Source organism: Lichenostomus cassidix, chromosome 3 (assembly GCF_008360975.1).
Source record: "Lichenostomus cassidix isolate B80296 chromosome 3, HeHo_3.0, whole genome shotgun sequence".
Taxonomy (NCBI): domain Eukaryota; kingdom Metazoa; phylum Chordata; class Aves; order Passeriformes; family Meliphagidae; genus Lichenostomus; species Lichenostomus cassidix.
In genome coordinates, this window is record NC_139483.1 from 58,727,377 (window position 1) to 58,748,506 (window position 21,130).

Sequence of the window (21,130 nt, forward strand, 5' to 3'; positions counted from 1 at the left end):
AGCTGGAAAATGTTTTAGCTAAAAATATTCATGTGTTGTCAGACAAGACGAGTCCCCCTCGAGTTGTCAATTCTTAAGCAAAAGAAATTACATGAGCAGAATTTCAGTAGCCACCTGACAGCAGTCTCCAGCTGAAGAGGAGTTTATGCATCTTATTTTCACTTTTCATTGATCAGTTTTGACAAAGTCTGTATATAGTCCCAAATATACACTGGGATAAGTATATTTTTAAAACTCTAAATTCAAAATTATAAGGATGAAAAATTGCTCCTGGCAAACTGAAAAATCCCTCAAGACATAGAGAAAATGAAGCTAGAAGGCAGCAGCATTTACTCACTGGTAGCCAAAATTTCAAAATTCCATCTTAGCCACAGTACAACATACAGATTTTTCTTCTCTCACCAGGGTTATTCTTTCTAACTCCTAGCCCCGTAGAGAGAGAAATGACTAAATCTCCATTTTAATAGCTTCTGTCAGAAGCTTTGCTTTGTAAGGACTGCTTCAGCAGTCTTTGGTGGTAATATAAAACATTTTCATGATTAACAGCCATTTTATAACTCAGGTAATTGGCCACAAATCAGGTGAATGTCATAATGTAGGAAGAAAACACTCCCATCTCTATCATGGCCCAGGCGAGATTTTTGGAGTGTATATTAGTTGAGTGGCTTATGGGTCTTCATTACTTTAACTAATGTACTTCCTGTAGTGCAGACAGAGAAATTTTAAGCTAGTGATTACTTCTGTCTACCAGATCTTTACAGAGTGCCCATTAGCCATGCTGCACCTCCAGCTGAGGCTCTGAAAGGGTGGCTTTACGAGGCTTCTAAAGAAATATCCTTCTATTAGTTTGACACTGAACTCTCACTTTCTGTCATGGGAAAATCAAGACATCCAGAAGGGATTATGTTCATAATACTAATAACATTTGTTCTATGTTATTCACAACACTAATAATATCACCACTTCGGTGCAAAAGCAGAGTGGAGAATAGAAATCTGCCACTGCACTTTCTTCTTAGACATCTGCATTCTGGGTACAATGTTAACTGATCTCTATGGGTCGAGCTATGGAGCATGGACATGTTTTATTATGTGTAAAAAGGCATACCGTTCAAGTTCAGAATGTTTGTCTTTATGAAGCACTTTAAGATGTATTGGAGAGCATTAAGAAAGCTCCATGTCATTACCCTTCAGTTTGGGGCAAAAACATAGACAAAGATGTAATATGTGCATTTAAAGCACTGCTGCCTGCTTGCATTAAGTATGCTTTATGAATCTTTGGTCTGTCTGGACATTTGCTCCTGAATTATGAAACTGTTACCAACTTAAATTCTCACTGGTACCATGGAAAAATAACTTACTTTATTACAAAATTCTCTGCAGTAATGGTTGTAATGTATCTTGTCTCAGGGTTAAACTGAACAGTCTTGTGGACACAGGGAATTCATGTACATCCTCACAGACACACTGATTTAACTTGCTCTTGAAAACGGGGCACTGTGCTTTCCTCCATGGCACCTGCCTGGGGGGCACAGAGAGCTAAGGACTCCACTCCGAGGTGTCCAGTCTGCTCACTGGAACTCTGTGGCAGGGGAGAGGCAGTGAGGCCATTTTAGTGTTTTTTATACACCAGCCATGGCAAACAGCAGCAGTTTGCATTCCAGAAAGCATCCCTATTTTCTTCTACTCTCAGCCATGCTACTGAAATTGCACACTGGCCTCTTCTCATAGTCTTGTGATTTTCTCTAACATATTTCCTGAAATATGTTCCTCCAGCCCTAAATCTGTACCGAATCTGGCAGTAGAGAGTTGCAATAAAGAAGACCCTAAATATACATCCAAGATTTACAAGTAACTCAGACATGTTTCTTTCCCTCAGTTTGGCTACAAGAAAATAATGATGGTTTTCACTTTCAAACAGTGTATGACAGTGAAATGCAATTAATGACCTTATGAAGCAGTATGCTTTATGACCTTATTAAACATTATGTTTACTTGTTAACTAGTTCTGCAGTTGGAAATCCTAGAGCTGCCAAAACTAAATTAAAAATGTAGTAATAGCCAAAAGATGACTAAGCTGTATGGTTGTCCGCCTTTATGCTGCACGCTCTTCTTAATGTATCTCCCAGGAGGACAAAGAGAATTTTGTATGCAAAAACATGGAAGACAGGGCTTTGTCATGAAAATCTGTCTTGTTTATAATACAAAGTATTTTAACTAAGCTAGCAGGATGGGGAAGCTTCATGCATCATCTCTGTGACAAGTTTAAAACTTAGCCTCAAATACTTACTGTACGCGATTTTTCTGGTTCTGATGCACGAAACAAAAAACCCAAAAAAGCCCCCAAAAACCCAGTTTGATTTTTAGAACCTATGATGAACAAAACCCATCATACTGTAGCTATTTTTCCCCTTTTCTATATTTCTTCCAAGTCCTAAATCTGTTTTCTCCCACCAGTTTTCAAATGCTATCCTTCTTCCATCCTTGTGGATAACTCCAGGTTAACTCTATTATATCCTCAGCCAGTTCAATCAGACTGAACTATAATGCATTTAGTTTGAAAGAATTTTTCAAAAACTACAGTGACTGGACATAAACTTCTCAAAACATATACACTGAAATTTCAGATTACTAAAAGGATAGGATTACAGTGCACTAACTTAAAATAATCCACAAAATCATCAACTTGAACTTACTCTGTTTTGACTTAGTATTCAGATGGAAGACTTTCAAATAGTTGTACAGAGGACTCAGTTAACTGATCCTCCTCTCAGACATTACTATACCAGTGGCACAAACACTCTATGCTCCTAAATTGCTTTCTTTGTTATAGGTAAAAATAAAGTAATTAAAGCAGTAACATCTAACATTTTTCCCAAAGGCAGATGCACAAAACATAGCATTGGCCTACTCAAAAGTGGATAATTGTATCCTACTTATTTCCTCTCTGGTTTAGTAGAAATGAATTATTTTTTCAATTCCTTCCTAAGAGCACTGTGGAGAAAGAAGTATTGAGTACTGTTAAACAGATGCTTCATTAGTGCTGCAGTAAGTATTTTCTTACAGGAGCTATAAAACAATCTGTCTGGATAAAGACCCAAGAAATAAACTGGTTTTTGTTGTAATGATCATAAGACCATTTAATCACAGGCTCTGAACAAGTATTTGTCCAAAGATCATTTTGCTCCTTCTGACCAACAGCCATTCCTCACTGATGGTTATCTAAACTGTTTTCAAAGATTTTCAAAGGTCATTATCTCCCTAATCTTCTCAGTAATCAAATGCAGTACTTCTGTATTTTAATTACAATGAAGATTTGCCTAATATGTGATTGGTATCAGTGCATTTGAGATATGATAGTCCCATCTGCTTTGGAGAAACCTTGACATACTGAAGAATATTAAACCCTCTTGTTTATTTCTCTATCCACATTCTAAATCTATATTATTTCAATCTTTCTCCTCATCTCTCCTCTGCTAGATCACCAATTAGTCTTCATGGTGTTTTCAGAACTCTGCAAACCATCTCAGCCCTCATGAAGTTCAGTGCCCAACACTGTAGACAGCATCTCAGCTGAAGCACTAGAACCCCTGAACAGTGTGGAAGGATTGCTTCATGTGTTTTGGAAAGTGTGCACCTATTCATGCATTCCTCTGTGGCATCTGCCTTTACAACCTCTACCCAACAGATGATCCATGCAGCTCTTTAGTCTTGTTTTTGAGAAGTCCTACTCAGATAATTGTTCACCATTCTGCATTTCTGCAGCTCATTATTCATGTAAGACCTTCTATGTGTCTATACTGACTACTGTCCTACCTTCCCACACCATGGCATTCATCAGGAACACTCATTTCCTGATGAGAAAATACTGAGGACATGACACACACAGTCTGACCTGAATTACCAGATTTACATCTCACTGAACACCATGGCTCAAAACCTTATTTTTTTTCCCCAGCGGAAAATATTGAAGAGAAATTAGAGATGTTTTATTTTTCACTAGAAAGCCAAAGTATTTGGTTTGGAATCTACAAATCTTATTACTTAATCTGCAGTTAGACATTTATTGATGCTTTAGGAACATAGAAATCGTTTTGTGAATATGGAAGTTTTTCTCTACAGACATGCTTTGAGTCTTTTTTTTTTGTTTTCTTTTTGTTCTTTTAAAATAAATACTTAGCAATCCTTGCCCATTACTCTGTTTGTCAAACAGCTTCATTTGACCTCCTCATGGTTCCATTTTCAGGCAAAACACCTTTAGACATCTTCAAGAGGTGTATCTCTGCCTAGCATTGCAAAAACTGCTTTGTATTGACAAGAATAAAAACTTAATATTTGGTTTGATTTTGTACTAGATTTCTGCTAGAGCAAATCAGAATCAGAATTTCCATTGCCCTCTTCTCCCCACTTCCTCTTGCCCTTATTGCAGTTAGCAAGAGAAGACCTAAGCTTCCTCCTCCTCAGCCTTCTTGTAAAAAAAAATGGACAGAGAGGACAAGAATTCCTGCATAATGCCTGGACACAAAACAGGAGAATCTTCTTCACTGACACACTGTTCAATTTTAAATCAGTTAATGAATTACACTTTTCCTCCTGATATGGCTTCTTCACACCAGAAGCACAGCAGTCTCACAATGGGTTTTTTCTCTGTTTAGTGGGTCTGAATGCCATACACTGCACATACCTTTAACACCACTTTCTAACATCTTGGCTTCATTAAGGACCCTGAAGCTTTTCTGAAGAGAGCTCTTGGCGCCATCCTTCAACGATCCTTCAGGACCAGACGTCTGTAGACAAATAAGCAGTGTCAAACATACAGGAAAGTCTGAGGTCATAAAAGACAGATGAACATGATCTAAGTGAACAGTCATCTACATTTTAAATTCACATCAGTGTGCTCTGAATTACATCCCATTGCCATTTTATTGGTCTAAGGGAGCCAAAATAAAAAATTCTTTTTTTTTTCTTTTTTTTTTTTTTTAATGGGAAGTCAGATCCCCTTTGGAATACCAGAGATTAATTCAATTAAAGAGAGACAACGTTTACAGTGTTAAAGAAATGGGCTTGACTGTAAGAGAAAAACTATCCAAAACCAACAAACAAAACATATTTCAACTTAAACATGTATTTATCCTTTGAGCTACAGACAGAACACCATCCAGTACAGTATTTCTCTCTAACTGCAACTATAGAAATTTTAGAGGCCAGACTGGATCTGATGACTCTAATAATCACAACTGAGATTCATTTGTGGTTAAATTAAAGAAAATTAAAGAAAAAAAGAGTAAAGAAATAAGAAATAGAGTTTTAAAAGAAGGGCAAACTGCAGTTCATCTGAAAGAGTTTTATTACTAAGTAACCATCCTTCATCATATCATGCTACTTAAAGATCTTTCTTCTGAAAAACATCCATCTCTACCTTCAGTGCAGAGACTGATCAATAGATGGAATGATTTTTCTAAATTAGATTAGCATTTTCAGTCGGTAGGAAAAGCTCCAGGTTCTGAACCACTTACTGTTCAGTTTGTAAGACTGAACTCAGGTCACACATCATACTGAATACATTTCTTTGAGAATACTCCTGACAGCCTGATAACATTCTATATTAGTCATGGGTCATAGCCTCATAACTAGTATGTAATTAAGAAGCAGCTACTTTTCATTTTCCAGGGCAGATACATATACTCAAAAATTAACTGTGTGTCAATTAAATGACACAATTATTGCTGTTCATTATTTATGTAATGAGCAAGGCCAGAGGTGTCATTTCACATACTTCTGAAGCTCTGATATTTTTCAGTGATACTGTAAAATATATATACTTGCCATTTCTTTTAAAAAACTTAGAAATTGCTTTGGATACTTTCAAAATTCAGAACCAATTTTTCTTGGTATATGTTGCCATGTCACAGAGATATAGCTATTAAAGATTCCTTGTATTCAAATAGGATGTAAATGTAAGCTTTCACGTGCTTTTAAGAACTAAGGCACACATGATTGCCATTTTCCAAGCTCACCTGAAATATTAAGCAGTGTAGATATTCCTTTCAACAAGAATACAAACATATACATTCAAAAGATGAAGAAAATTACTTTCTTGTAGATTTTCTCTACTGCATAACAACAAGTAGCACTAGCAACAGAAAAATATAAAAAACCCCAGGAAAAAAATCAAAAAACTACCCAGTGAAGCAAAAGACTACTCCTGAAGGAAGAATGTTGGGCCAGATTTTGTGGCAGATGCACCTGTCAAACCAGATAATTTTTTAAAATTTCTTTTCCCACTAGCAACAGTACCCAGGGTATGATCACTCTGTGACCATGGACTTAAAAAATAAGGATTGTTGTTATTATTATTATATGACTAGGCATGGTTGACTGGCTGTTGAAGCAGCTTATAGTCAATTAAATGAAGTTGGAAGGACAGATTTACAATGCAAAACCAAGAAGTTCATCAAATCAGGGACAGTAATTGGACATATGCTTGCAATTAGTCAGAAACAGATTTCTGCATGAAGTAAATACTAGAAAAACCTTTTCAGAGAGAAATAAACTTGTACTGATTAAAAGCTTTATTTTATATTTTTTAAAAACAGTTTTGAAAATGAGGATTAATCAAGACATCTGATAGAAAATGTATTTTTTACTAGTTTTTCTTGTGGTTCATGAGATGTCAAGCTATGAAGCTGTCAGTAACTAAACCAAACATTTTATGATTTTGTGTAAGGTGAGCTTGTATGCTTTTGGTAAGCCTGGATTATGGTGGACCACTTTATGATTTAGTAGGATTTACAGCCAAGAGTCTTCAATGTTATTTTCTAACTTGGGACAAATACGGCAAAAAAAAAAAAAAGGATAAAAAAGAAAAACAAAAAAAGAAAAAAAAAGTGATTAAAAATAAATTTGAAAATTGCAGGGTCTCTGGAATCTAATTTGTTCTAATTCTGCCTCTTCCAGAGTGTCCATAACCTGTGGATAGTATCTTCATCTCCCTGTGCCTTTTTTTATGGCCCCTACCCTTGCCATGCAAACTCTGTGCAGTTTGAATCCCTGCTGCATCTTGTGGCAGAAGTGGGATCTCTTAATGTATCCAAACAGTGCTGTTTCAATCATGGTTTAGAGGCATAAATGCACTGGGGAAGTTTTGAGGATCACGAACTTACACAGGTACAAGGTTTTACAGGCCTTAGTGCTAATTCAGATCAGTTAAAAATAGTTCTGCCTTTTTCTTAAATTATTTTGTTTTTACATACATTTATATTGTGAAGTTTTCCATGTAAGAGTTAGGGTTACTCTCATTTCTACCAGTCCTGAAGATAGATACCAAAAATTTTATGAATGATTTGCACAACAGGACATCCTCACAAGGATGTCTAGGCAGCTTTATGCCATTCCAATGTAAGGAAATCCAGACACCCAACAGAACAGCTGGGGTACCACCTACAAAGAAAGTCAAAATCAAAGAAGGAAGCAGGACTCTAAACATTCGATGTGTCCCCTGTGCTTCCAGGTAGCAGCCTGTAAATCCTCTCTAAAAAGCCTAAGAATAATCACACTTTTTCAATATATACTGTAAAAGTATGATTCTGATCTGTGAGATGTGAGCAGAATCTGTTAACATGACTCCTTTCTAGTCAGGTACTGTCTTAGCTAAGTAATGGAATGCTGAAGCTGCCTGAATGCTAAAGATTTCTCATTTGTGATGAATTTATTTTGCTTTCAAAGGGGAGAGCAAATCCATCATAAAAAGCTCAGGAGGAATTTTTCTGTCATATTTTTAATACATTTTTTTTCAAGTCATTTATCAGACTTTCGGTAATCACTATGGATTTTAAGCATCTTTTCATTCATGCTTTTAGCGACATTAGCTTAATTTGAAAATGAAGTAATTTTCCCATTACAAACTAAAAACCAAAACCCCCCCTGAGATACCACTAAGGTTCTTGTAAATCCTTTGATCCAGTGACATACAGGATAGAACCTAAAACCAAAACCTGTCCCTACACTCCCTGGTTCATAAACCAGCTCGTTGCTGTAGGGAAACCCTTGTCCTCCTGCCCCAGCATTATACCTGGTGTGAATGGGAAAGGTGAGAATCAGGGATGCACGTGAGCTGCACCACTTTTCCCCATTATCTGCTAGCAGCTGGAGCTGGGAGTCTTTTACAGAAGACACTCATCCACAACAGCTCTCATAAAGAAGAGAACATGGCTCCATCTTTCAAAAGGAGGGGAAAGACATGAACTCTGTCTTCTACACAGGGTCCCCAGAGTAACTTCTCAGAAAGTTGGGGGACACAGTTTCTAGGGGTTTATCAGTCTGAGGGAGCTTAAATTCACAAATGCTGCTTTCTAGGAGACTGTTTGAACTACTGTGCTCCTGACAGCCGTGACTGAGGGTACATTCCTGCTCTTGTGTTGAAGCTCAGCTAAAAGCTCCTTGGGACCTCCAGAAAGTGGAACCCTGATTTACTTGGTTACCAGCTAAACATTTCACGTAGGGTGAGCAAAAATTCAACAGTCTTTTAATAAAAACAAGGAAACAGAATAGTGGAATGATGGCTGTAGTTCACGGCTGACATATTTTTAAAATCTGGTTCAAAATTCTCACATGATTATTTAAAAAATAACAGCTAAATCTATTGGTCTGAAGCAATTTGACAGTAAACCAGCAATGGCTTCTATATCAAGTCAATTACATTTAAAAGGCATCAGCTGCCTCAATTTTCTTCCTCATCAACTAGATCCCTGTTTCACATATACTGCTCAGAAAAAAACCAAGGTCCCCCTAATGAATACATGCAGTGGATATGCTGAAAACATCACCATAGTATTTTCATCTCTTTCTTTGCTACTCACTTGCTCCTATTTGCATCATATTGTCCATCTTGACCTCCATCACTTAAATTATATATCCCCTTTCTCTCTATACTATAATCACCCAGTGATATATACATTTTTGTCTCCATGCTGTAATTGCTAGCTTTGTTTCTTTACTGCTTTATGTGTCTTTTTTCCCACCTTTTCAATCCCTGAAACAGCTGCCTGTCTCATTCACTGCAAGTCACCAAAGGAGGAAAAGACAGCATGTATTAAATCCTAATAAGAAGGGGAAAAAAAATAAAAAAAGAAGGGCCAGGCCCTTATTTACTTCTGCAGTGTAATTAGGCATTCTGGTGAAACAAAGAACTATTTACAGAGAACTAGCACATCCTAATGTGTGAGGTGAATTTTTTCACCAAAAGAGAAATACAGTAATTCGTGTTATTTGAAAAACCACTGAAAATGTGAAGAGCCTAAAAATACTAAAATTTTTGTGCAGTGGCTAGATCCCTTTATCCCTCTGATGAATACATACCTTTACAGCATGTGATTGATTCTGCTGCTCTCATGATCCATTTGACTGAAGAAGCTCTCTGCAAGCTACCTTTATTTATACAGCACAAGTGCTGTAACTACAAGTTGTTTCTGTTCATCTATATGTTTCTGTATCAAACATAGATTCTGGCAATCTCATATTATACTCTCATTGCCCCATGTTTCTGTGTGCTATAAAGTGCATGTCTGTTGCTCTCTGACTAACTCCCACAAATGAGCCATTAACTCCTTTGATATTTGACATAAAAGATAATTTTGGCTATGCTCAGAATGTTTTCTGCTCACAGTATACTCATTGAGGAGCTGAGATCCTTATTATGACTCAGGCTGGAGAGCTGGCATTACCTTACAAACCTATTTTTAAAAGTTCTCTCCATTTTCTCTGAAAATTTGCATGTGCTACCTCATAGCGAGAATAAGATTTCTCTGCAAAACCTGGTAGAGTTCACAAAGTGAGTAAAACTTTCCACTCCCCTCCTACAAGTCTCCATTTCTAGAATTCTGGCCAGGTGCATGCAGTTCATCTGATGTGCAGAGAAGTGCCTCCAAGCATTTTCATGGAACTAGGTTGAAGAGTTAATTAAGGTACGGAGTTCTTTATATTTAATGAATGTATTGCGCACCTCTAAACTAGCATTATTGAATATCAAATAGCCTACACTCCTGACTCAAAGATGTTGGATTAAGCCATACACAGAGGCCAAAAGGTGGAAGACATAGGGAGGAAGGATAGTAAATACAACAGGGAATGAAAGTAAAGAACGTGCGTTAGGAACAAACAGGGATATTTTCTGAAGGTATATATAGCTCTGACAGGGGCAAAGCTTTCTGATCACAACACAAGAACATTTCATGGCAAAGGTCTTCACATAAAGTCCTAAGATAAGGTGTAGCATGCTCCACAGAAAACATAAACCTTCTCAATTTACTTGTTTTTCTTACCGCTTGCATAGCTTCATTTGCAAGAGCCTTGGCTTCCTTGGCAACTCTTTCAGCTTCGTCTGTGTTATCCTTGATGTTAGTATAAGCATTGAAAGCACGTGTGGCATTGAAAGAGAGGTTTTTGGCTTCTGTAAGGATTCTGTTGGGATGGGAAAAATAAACACACCATTAAACCTGCTATCAGAGCTCAGCAGAACAGAGTATCCTACTTTTTCAAACCCAATGGCCTGTATTTCTAGAGGCTATTTCTACAGTGTTTCTTTAGAGAGCAATGCTACGCTTCAGATTTCAGGAGATCTGGCATCATGTGTTTAATGGAATTCATATTTTATATGTGCAGAAAGACATAAAGAGCAATGTTTGCTGAAAGAGGAGGTTCTGCGAGATAAAAATAGATCAGACACTGAGAAAAGACAGCACTGTGCTTAGCGCTCTAATACACGTAACATATTCATAATGTGGGTTTCTAGGCTATGTGCTGAGCCAGGCAACTCGATGAAATTTGCCCTGTATGAACATGAAGGATCATCAAAGACATGTTTTACAGTAGAATCTCTGAACAACTAATTTCTTGGTCTGGCTGCCTAACACAGAATTGCTAGTTTTGAAGGGGATCTCAAGTCTAAACCAAATCCTAAATGCTAATTTTGCTGACCAAAATGAAAAACATAAGCAGTAATGTTCATATTGAATGCCATAAATAGATTAAAAGATAATTATAAACAGTTAATATTTGCTACTGCAGGGATAGAGCTCAGCTAACCTCTTTCCTAGGGGCATTTCTAGTCAGCAGGCTGGGGAAATAACTTTTCTTGCACTCTCTCTGTATGATATATTCAATCATTTTCTACGAAGAATTACTGCACCTACAGAGTGAACTTGAAGACAGCTATCTCAGTAGTCATTATGACCAGCGCCTATGTTGATTTTACTGAATAAAGTGTAAATGGGCTAAAATCCCCACTTGAACTGGGTAAGAATGGATCTGAACTTTTTTTGACTCTCTGGGAAATTCTCTAGCCATCCAGGTGTATGGCAATATAAGAGAGACAGGGACTCCTGCAGGACCTGTTCCAGCTTGTATAAAATAGTTATTGAGACAGTGTGTGTGGAAGAGAAGGAAATTCATCCCAGTAACTTATCTATTCTCTGGTTAACTGTGACAGCTGGGCTCCAATCCTCGCATCAATTACTTACTGATTTCTACAAAATGCCACAGGAAAGACAAAGTGGACAGAAGGTAGAGTCCCTGGACTCAACATGTAGTTAATAGAGGGAGAGAGATTCCCTTTAGGTTACTGCAGAAACTGCATGACTGAGCTGCCTCTCCATCACTCCCGGAAAATTGTATCTCCTTTCTCAAATACAGCTGGAGCTCACTAGGCTACTCTAAGTTTCTGTGATGCTCTGTTAGAGAAACATACAAACAATTTTTCTAGGTTAAATTCATGAATGGTTCTGTGTTCTATCACTCAAGAGAACATCCTCACTGTCAATCAATATACTATTTGAATCCTTAGAGGGCAACTGGAGAGAAAGGGCTCTCCCTCTGTTCCTCCTGTAAGAAGAAATAGTAATCTACAGCAAATCTAGTATTACCTGAAAGACACTCAGGTGCCAGTTGTGAAGATGGGTACAGTTTTTAATTCCTCAAATTGATAGAGACTGTATATGCCTGCAAAGTATAACTGTTTATTGTCAGTGTATGAAATAAACAGCTTTATCCTGATGTAGGATAAAGCACCATGGTATTTCTTTGTCATTTGAAGTTATGTATCTATCTGACTACATCAGAAATTTTAACTTTGAACAATCTACTTTTAGACATTATTTTTAATGTCCTTGATTCTGCATACTTTATTGTCTTTTTTGAGAAACAGAGGCCGATGTCTGGATCAGATACAGTTATACTGTTATATTGTTATAACATTTTAAACGCTACCCTAAACTCCTTAAGGAAAAGCTATCAACCTACATTAAGACAGAAGCACATACAAGCACCAATAAAAAAGTTTGATTTTGAACGGCTAAAAAGTTCTATCTCAAAACATGTCTTGCCAACATTTGATTAAGGAGGCATGATATCCTTTTTTGTCTCCATTTTCGCTCTTTCTTAGTTCCTTCATGACAACCTTCCATGTGTTTGGATATTTATATGTGGTTGCATGTCACTCCTTTTTTAGAAACAGTGTCCTTCAAATTCATTTTTATCTAGGAAACCACAGCTATCATTACTTTATGACTCCTCAAAACATATATTAGACTGGATATCTAGAGCCAGTAATTTTACAAGTATCAGAGATAATTTTCTGTCTTTTCCTCAAAATTACAGATGCTGGCAAGAAAAAACTCTGTTAAGCATCTGCTCACAGGTCCTCGGGATATTCAAGTCTTCAGGTAGACCTAAAAGATGTAAGCAGCGAAAAAGTAGTATATTGTTGATGTTTAAAAAAAAGTATCTTTTTTTTTTTTTCCATGCAGTGCTTTTATAAAATAATGTAACTCTGAAGCTATGCTGGGGACAGGTCCAACAGGCAGAATACCCATGACCTATTTCTGAGTATTATTATTGCAAATTACACTTACTATTTATGGTTTGCTCTCTTAAATGCATAGAATGCAATAAAACAAAAGATACCTGTCTCTTTCTCCCAAAAAATTCCAAAACCAACAAACCCTTGTTGTATGCTCTTTCCAGGAAACTACTTGCATGATGGGATATAAAGTATCATTCTTCTGAAAGGGCTGTAGTCATATAAATGAAGGACATTGCAATTCTCACTTATATTTAGGAATATGATAGTGGAAAACAGAAACAGAAGTTTCTGTACTTAGGTTTAAGCATTTTGGTCCAGGACATCTACTTGTTTTGGAAGAATGTTTTGAAACCAGTAGAGGAATTACTGTCCATCACTGTGGGGGATTTCTGACACCAAACAATGTAACATCACAATAATAGTCTCCTACCAAAGTAGTCATCTTAAAAAGGAAAATACTACTTGTTTTTAACAAAGGTGCATGAAAACATTCAGTGACCTCTTTAAGAAGAATTTCTATTTTTTTCACAATATAGCAGTAAGCATATAAGTTAAACTGAGCTATGAGTGCATCTGAGGGCATTTTTTGCTGTCCATGCAGCCTATAAGAATCACAAAATATTTGAAACCATTTACAAGAGATACACAAATCGACCAACTTCATAGTTGCATACTTGTGCAGATCACTGGTTATTTGTATACCCCCAGTGACAGACGTCAAAGGGAAAGAAGAGTGAACTTCAAGTTCTGTGAAGCAATTTTGCAAAGCTGCTTCATGATTTTAGTATTACCAGTGAGTGTCTGCCTTACCCATCCAGCACTGCAGAAGATTCATTCAGCTGGCCTGCATGGTTCTCAGCTTGCAACACCTTTTCTGGAAGCATCCTGTCACGAATTTCTTGCGATAAGTCATCTGTTTTATCTTTCAGCTGATCAGACATTGGCTGTATCTTATCTGCAACACCTTCTACATACTGAAAATGACAAAAGAAAAGCCTTTGAATTGCTGAATGTGAGCATTCTGTAGCCCTATTTATATATAATGGTGTTTTTCTTTTCCTGGTGAGTTATTATTTCAACTTACCCATGCATCAAAACTTCAGGGAACTAACACAGAAAGAGTAACAGGAATGGCTGTACTGGAAAGCAGAGAGGAGATAAAAAATATTCCAAGAGCTACTTGCTGCTCTTGAACTTCATAGAAACTTTTATTTTACAGTTAAGGAACTGCACAGTTTAAAAGCTTATAAACTCTGATTTGGATTTGTTTCCTAAATGTAGATGCATGCATCATTATATTAAATTGTTGCTGAGCCCTACAACAATAACTAATAAATGGCAGAAGTTTCATGTTTCAGGACCCTTTGAGTGACTACAATGTATTTTTGCTTTTTAAAGCATCTTGGTAAGAACTACAGATTTTGAAGACCTGCCATTCCTGTTCCAATAAGCTGTCTCAATATGTTTCCTTTCCCCTTTCTCCAAAGAGCATTTTCCCACTCATTATGACAAGCTTCAATGCATGTTGGAAATATCTCCAGAACCAATGATACTTCAAGATACTTTTTTTTTTTTTTGGTAGCTAAGGCACTGATCTCAAACTCTGCGGATAAAACTTTTAGGGCAGAAATTTCAAAAATATTATGCAAAATGAGAGTGCAATCCTCTCCTCTCCCTGATCTCTCTACACTTAAAATTATGGCCACAGGCAACAAATAATTTCTGAAGTTTCCCACTGATATACAGACAGAGTTTTTGTGGAGATAAATCTACATCTAGATTACAGAGTCGCAGTGAGATTGCGAATGGGTCTGCTGAAGCTGTAATTCTCAAGATAAAGTCAGTACCACAATCAGAATACCATATTTATAAATGGCAGAGTCCCTGAAACATTATGAGCTAGCTCATATGTAATCCAACAAATAATTTAAAACTCCAAGTTATTAATTTTTATATACCAGACTAGCTTTTCTGCCATACAGCAACTGAAAAAATAATTACCCCAAGTCAAATATTCCAATATTGAAAAACAAAATGAAAAATTAGGTGTTACTTCAATTATCTATTTTGTTTCCATAATGATTCTTCGTTGTACTAACTCTCAGGTAAGGATAATAAAATACTCACCTCTACACCTAGGCTGATGTTATTTGCAAGTTCATTGGCTTCATTAAGGATATCATTCCCTTCCTGAAGGGTTTTTTCAACATCCTGTCTGCCATCTTCTACAGCTTGCTTCCTTTTCTATGGGATGAGTTCACACAAAGAAAAAGACGAGTTGTTTACTAGAACAGTTCAAATGCCAGCATCTCAGAATAAGAGTGCATTTTGTCACCATGCCACAATGCCCCTTTCTGGAATTCTCTGGGCTCTCAGAGCTGAGACAGTGACAACAATAAAGCACATGTAAGGTATCTTTCCTTTGTCCTCCTATCCCCATCCTTGTATTACCCTCCCACATGGCAGGATATTTGTTCTGTAACACAGGCAATTGGGTGAGGTACTATTGCAAAATGAATCAGAAATTATAAATCCTAGCCATTACCCAGATGTGTAGGTTCCTCATTTTGTAAATCACCCTCTGACTATGAAGGAAAAAATTATAAATAGTATTCTGCTGCTTTCCTACTTTTGTCCACTGGTACTTCACTAACTGCTGAATGCAAAATAAAAGGTTTGGAGTAACCTAAGGATTCCTGCTTTTCCAACTAGTAAAACTACTGCATATTGTGGTGAGGATGGATTTCTGAATGAAGAATTGGCAATTTCCTGTGCAAGATCCATTGAGTATCCCAGATCAGTTTGATAGGAGGCCATGACAACCATGTGGGCAGGACTGCTGGAAAGGTACTCTGCCACAGTGATGCAGGGAATATTTTAAAAACTGAGAGAGCAGGTAATTTCTCCAACCTTTATCCATCCACCTTTGGGAAGAAAATGCACAGAACAGAGATCACTTAAATTTCTCAAATCACTGTATTTGCTTAATTCAATCATGCCCAGAAATCTCTGCTGAGAACAGAGGTCTCACAACTCTAACCTCATATTGTACTTCAGGTGAAAGCTCACTGAGATGCACAGTTGGAACATTTATCTTCATTAGGTTGACTCTGCTCTTTATGTCCTGGTTAAATGCTTGTTAATGTACAGTATAATATGCTCTTTAAGTCTCTGCAATATAAATTAAATCACAAGCAGACCCCTCTTCTATGAGTGAGATCATTTATAATAGCTACTAACTACAGAGGGTAGAGTCTGATTTATTACTCTGTAATATCCACATACCCCCTTCAGTTTTCTTCCCAGGGGAAGAGAGTGAGATGAAAGTGTAAGTTTTCCAGAAGCAGATATATGACAGGAAAGATTTTAACTGAACTCCTATTTAAATATTGAGCACATGATTTGAATTTTACATGACTATTTATACTGCGATGAATTTAATTTCCCTGAGAATAATAAATCCAATGTACCTTCCACAAAGCAGATGGTATTATTTCAATAAAGCTGGGGAGTAATTCTACTTTTAAAAGTCAATGCACTTCCTCATTCTGAGGAACATGTTCCCACTAAATTACATCAGATATAGTTATATTTTAATAATACTTTTATTTTGCTTGTATTTGTGTTTCAATATTTAATCATGCAAAGGTTCAATCTTGAATCAGAATTCAAGTAATCGAGGATAAAACTTGTCAGCACTCACCTCTAGAATGGTCATATTTTTTTGGTTGACTGCAGATAAATGATCAGCCTCCCAGATTTTACTTGCAGCTTCCCTTAGCAGATCTTGAGCATCATCAACTTTGCTGTGGTAGCTCGCCAGCTTGTCCCGAACCTCATTTTTGAGATCCTCATTTTTCTCACTGGGCTCACCAAATAATCTCTTCACCTTGTCCAAAAGATCTTCTGCATTCCTGCAATACATTGCCACCCTTGAAGACACTGTGTTCACACTGCCTATACCAAATAATCTGAATAGTCTCAATAATATGCAAATGAAATAGAAAAATTAAATCTCAAAGAAAATTAAATTCAATTAAGTCTCAAAGTAATTTTCGAGATGCTACATGCTTAATAAAGGGAGATGACAATTTTTAAGTCCTTTCTTAAAAGAGGTTTTTAAATTCCACTAAGATCCTATTTATGAAGCAGAAATTATTCAAATATCTTTCACTGAAGATGTTTTTTTTTTTCTCATTTTTTTCTGTAAATTTCCATTCTTGAGATCTGACTAGCAAAGTGAAGTTTTCTGAAACATTTCAACTTGTCTAAAAAATTTCCTTCACTCACATTAATGTGACATGTGGCACAAAGTGGTTTCCTACCTTGAACTGAGGAGGATTTGTAGATAGACCCAATTTCAAGCTGTCTTGAAGCAGACAACTGCTTTAGACTAGAGAGTCAAAAATCGTAAAGGCTTTCTTGTGAAATAAAAAAAAAACAAACCTGGATCCCTGGATTTATGACTTCCAGTAGTCAAAAAGTTTTGCTTATCTAAAATAAATTCTGGAATATTTTTAATGGACTTTTCTGACCCCAGTTTTAAGGGACTGGAGTCTTGTCAACTGTCTGCCTCCAATCAGCTTCACACAAGGCGACACCACTGTGTTAATCCAATGATATGTCAAGGACAGAAAACAAAAGAGGCACTTCAGGCACTTCCAAAATGATGCTTTAGAGATAAGAGAAATCTTAAGTAAACAGGAATCTGTAGGATAGATAATAACTACAGAAGAAATTTATCATATTTCCACCTAGGACAGATTAAGTCTTTCTTCCTGTTTCATTGTGTCAAAGTGTGGAAAACAAGAACTGTATTTTCTGAAAAACACTGTGGTTTGGCCTGCCTCCAGTCAGTTCCATTAGGAATCTTCTAAAAAGAAACATGTAAATAAATGCACACCAAAAAGATATAGGAAAGGAGGAAAAGATATGCTGACACTGGACATAATTTAGATGAAGGGTCTGAAGTGGAGCCAAGGAAAGCCAAATTGTTATCTTAGCTTTTGGATTTTCTGAGACAGATTGGGTCTTTTTTTCCCCATCAGTTCTGCCTTTGGTTTCGATGAAAAAAATTATTCTTATTTTGAATTCGCAACTTATGAGGACAAAATATTTAATCAAAAACTAAATCCCAATATTGACACCCTGTCACAGAAGTGTAGAAAGAAATTCAGGATTTCTCTCATACCTCCTCCATTATTCTTCTATAAGAAGCTCCTGTCTTACACTTCTGGCAAATTTTGACACCCTTATGACTCTGCAGTACTGGAGGAACAGTACAAACCAGATGGATTTCCTTTTTATTGCCTTGCCTCACAGAACAGTTCAAACTACTTATCTATCCAGTAGTCTACCTCAAAACTTCCTTGGTGCTCTACAGATAACACTTTTGTATTGATCTGTTGTGCATTTTTCCCTCTGCTCTTTCTAATGAAGTATGAGGCAATCTGTTCCATGCAATCCCTTGCTTTAGAATTTGTGTGTGGCTGGACTGCACCACATTTCTTGAAATACTCTCTTGCACATTTAAGCTGTGTTATTTTCACTGGATACCATCCTAGAAAAAGAATAAAACTATACAAAATGATTGAAGTTTTAGAAGAAACAATCACAGATCTGGTCTAACACCTGGAATGCTAGATGGTCTGGATCCTCAAAATGAGTGCAAGAGAACAAGCAAGACTAGAAATTGATGACAAAATTATTAAAACCCACCAACTGCATATTAGAGTCTAAATATGTTAGAACTGTCCTGCCAGGAGAAGAAATAAGGATTATAGTATCATGAATAGCATGGATAAGGTGATCAACTGTCTAATGTCTCTCCAAACACAAACATGAAAATGTCAGGAAGCAATGTCAAAACACAGGAGGTATATTTTCAAACACTCTATGGCTGGGTTATACAATTTATTCTCCCAGGAAACTGGATAACATAAGTTCACAGAGGCTCAAAAGCCATCAGAAAAATATGTGGAAGAAAAAGTTGCACAAAAATAAAGCTACTCAGCATACTAAACAGAAAGAGAGAATTCTGGCTCACAGCATCCCTTGATAGCAACTCAGTGGCATCTGAGAAAACATGTAGGAATGTTATAAAATAGTACAAAGTTTCTTTCATAAATATGAAAATCATGGCTGTTCAGAACAGCAACTTGTGTATTTCTCTATGTATTTCTTTTACAGAGAAATTATTGACTAATGTGCCATTTCAGTACACTAAGGCAATCAGATTACAGCCTGGATTTGAAAAGTTTGAAGGAAAATAGGGGAAAAAAACTGCATATGTAAGAGAAGCTTTGCCATCTATGAAAGCAAGGAGACTTTACTTCATTTGTCTTCTTCATTTAAGTTTTGAGAGTTTACTGAAAACAGGAGAGAATCCACTGACTCCTGTCATTCTGTTCTTGGACAAAATTCTGAAAACAGAATAAAATTCTGATAAAAGACATCTCACCAAAGCATAAGAATGATTAACTACTTCAAACTGATCACGAGGCTTGTAAGAGCCTTATTTTGTTCAAAAGTAAGTATTTCTAAATGGCTCTGTAGAGAATACATATGAGCACAGTGATCCACACACATACACATGTTCTAAGAATGATTAATTTTTCTTCATCTTTCTTCCTGGCAGAGCATATCCTTCCCACTACCTTACTACATTATTTAAACAGTTTTATAACATTTTTCTTTAAGAGGCAGTTTCACAAAACAACCTCTAGGGTCCTTTCTTGCCCACCTGTAATCCACAGTGCCTAATTTTCCTTCTGTTGAGTTCACTGCCAAAATTTCTTGGATCTCAGTGACTGCCTATAAAGAGGTAACCCTATCTTTAAAATAAACCATAAAACTTTGATTGAAATCAATGACTCTATTAATGTATCTCTTAGTATAAAATGTATTCCTTTATCTAGAAATTTAAACACTAGCTGTGGCTAGCACAGGTCTTTCCCATGAGAATTTTCTCCTGTGTTTCATAAACAAAGATAAAGTTTGGATGTTATTTAAAACAGTGTCTCGAGATTGGAACAGTTCAGGCCTGGCCAATCAGGCCTAGGGGGAGGTTTCTGACTGACCAATCTGGGTGACCTCTGAAAAGTCTATATAAGTTGGAATCAAAACAATAAAGCTCTTTTTTCTTGCCACGCTGAGAATCCGGGTCTTTTTCTCTGCTAGCGGCTCAACAGCGACAACTAGCTTTGTACATTTCAGGAAGAATGGAAGATGGAGAGAAGTTCTTTCCTTTAAAAAAGCCCTACTGCATTTTCTACTCTAGCTATTGGGCTAGAGTGGGAAATTATTTCATTCTAGCTTGACAGTTTCATGTTGGCTGTAGCATTTGAGGACTAATAACACCTTGTTTGAAGGGTCTTTCTCCAGCCTATCCTAAATTTGCAGACAGCACTTTCAAAGGTCTGGGTTAATTTTTCTCATCCCTATTTTTTCCTGGTTTATTTCTGTGTGTGACTAGAGAAGGCATAGAAGAGGCTCAGTGGAATCAGATGAAAAAGCAATAAAACTGCTCAAAAATAAGTTTGCAATATATTCTTTCTCAGGAGAACAGAAAGCAAAGCTATCAGAGTTATGGGAAGAAATACTGTACTGGCAGGATTTCCAGAAAATTATCTTGGTTTATAAAGTCTAAGATGGGCAGTGCAAATCTGATTCTATACTACTTGGAATTTTTAGCTAATCTTGTATTCTATTTACATCTCCTTAAAGTATGCACGCTCCTGATAACTGACATCTTCAGGCCTGAATAACTCCATCCCAGACAGTTTTCTGATCCATCACAACTTCAATGAACCATGTCACTGCTCTGCTGAACTCCCTGCTAGTTGTTTGCACTGATGAAGATCTAAGCAAAGCCCAGCTCTAGAAATATGCTTGGTCTTATTCCCACAGAAGTAACAGACTACCAGAACTTTAACTTCAAGCCAAGTATTTTTTCTGGATCAGATAAGTTTTCAGCATTTTGCAAAGTGCTTTAAAAACAGCTGCCAATATAATTATATATATATACAAATATTTACAAACAACTAAATAACCAAGCCCATGGCTTCTGAACTATGCCACGGAGAGGGGATATTCTGATCTGCACTATTCTAAACAGGGCAAAACACATTATTTTGAATGTCTACACTATTGAACAAACTTTGCACACAGATAATATTTTTATTAGACCAACTAGTTTTCCAGAAAAAAACCCCAGGCTTCCAGACAAAACTTTTAGTGCAAAAGCCATTAATCAGCTCTGAAGCAGAAGGTAAAA

The 21,130-nt window shown here is 36.7% G+C and overlaps 1 protein-coding gene across 7 annotated transcripts in view; it reads right to left on the reverse strand.

Moving 5' to 3' along the window:
- Window positions 1-21,130, reverse strand: part of LAMA2 (laminin subunit alpha 2) — a 342,287-nt gene that overhangs the window by 53,668 nt on the left and 267,489 nt on the right. For all 7 annotated transcript variants that reach the window (XM_085055980.1, XM_085055978.1, XM_085055977.1 and 4 more), the window contains 5 exons: window positions 16,559-16,769; window positions 14,983-15,099; window positions 13,666-13,829; window positions 10,319-10,457; window positions 4,684-4,786 (listed from right to left, as the gene is read on the reverse strand). In XM_085055980.1, the coding sequence (XP_084912106.1) occupies window positions 4,684-4,786; window positions 10,319-10,457; window positions 13,666-13,829; window positions 14,983-15,099; window positions 16,559-16,769 (734 nt within the window). The remainder of the gene's footprint in view (window positions 1-4,683; window positions 4,787-10,318; window positions 10,458-13,665; window positions 13,830-14,982; window positions 15,100-16,558; window positions 16,770-21,130) is intronic.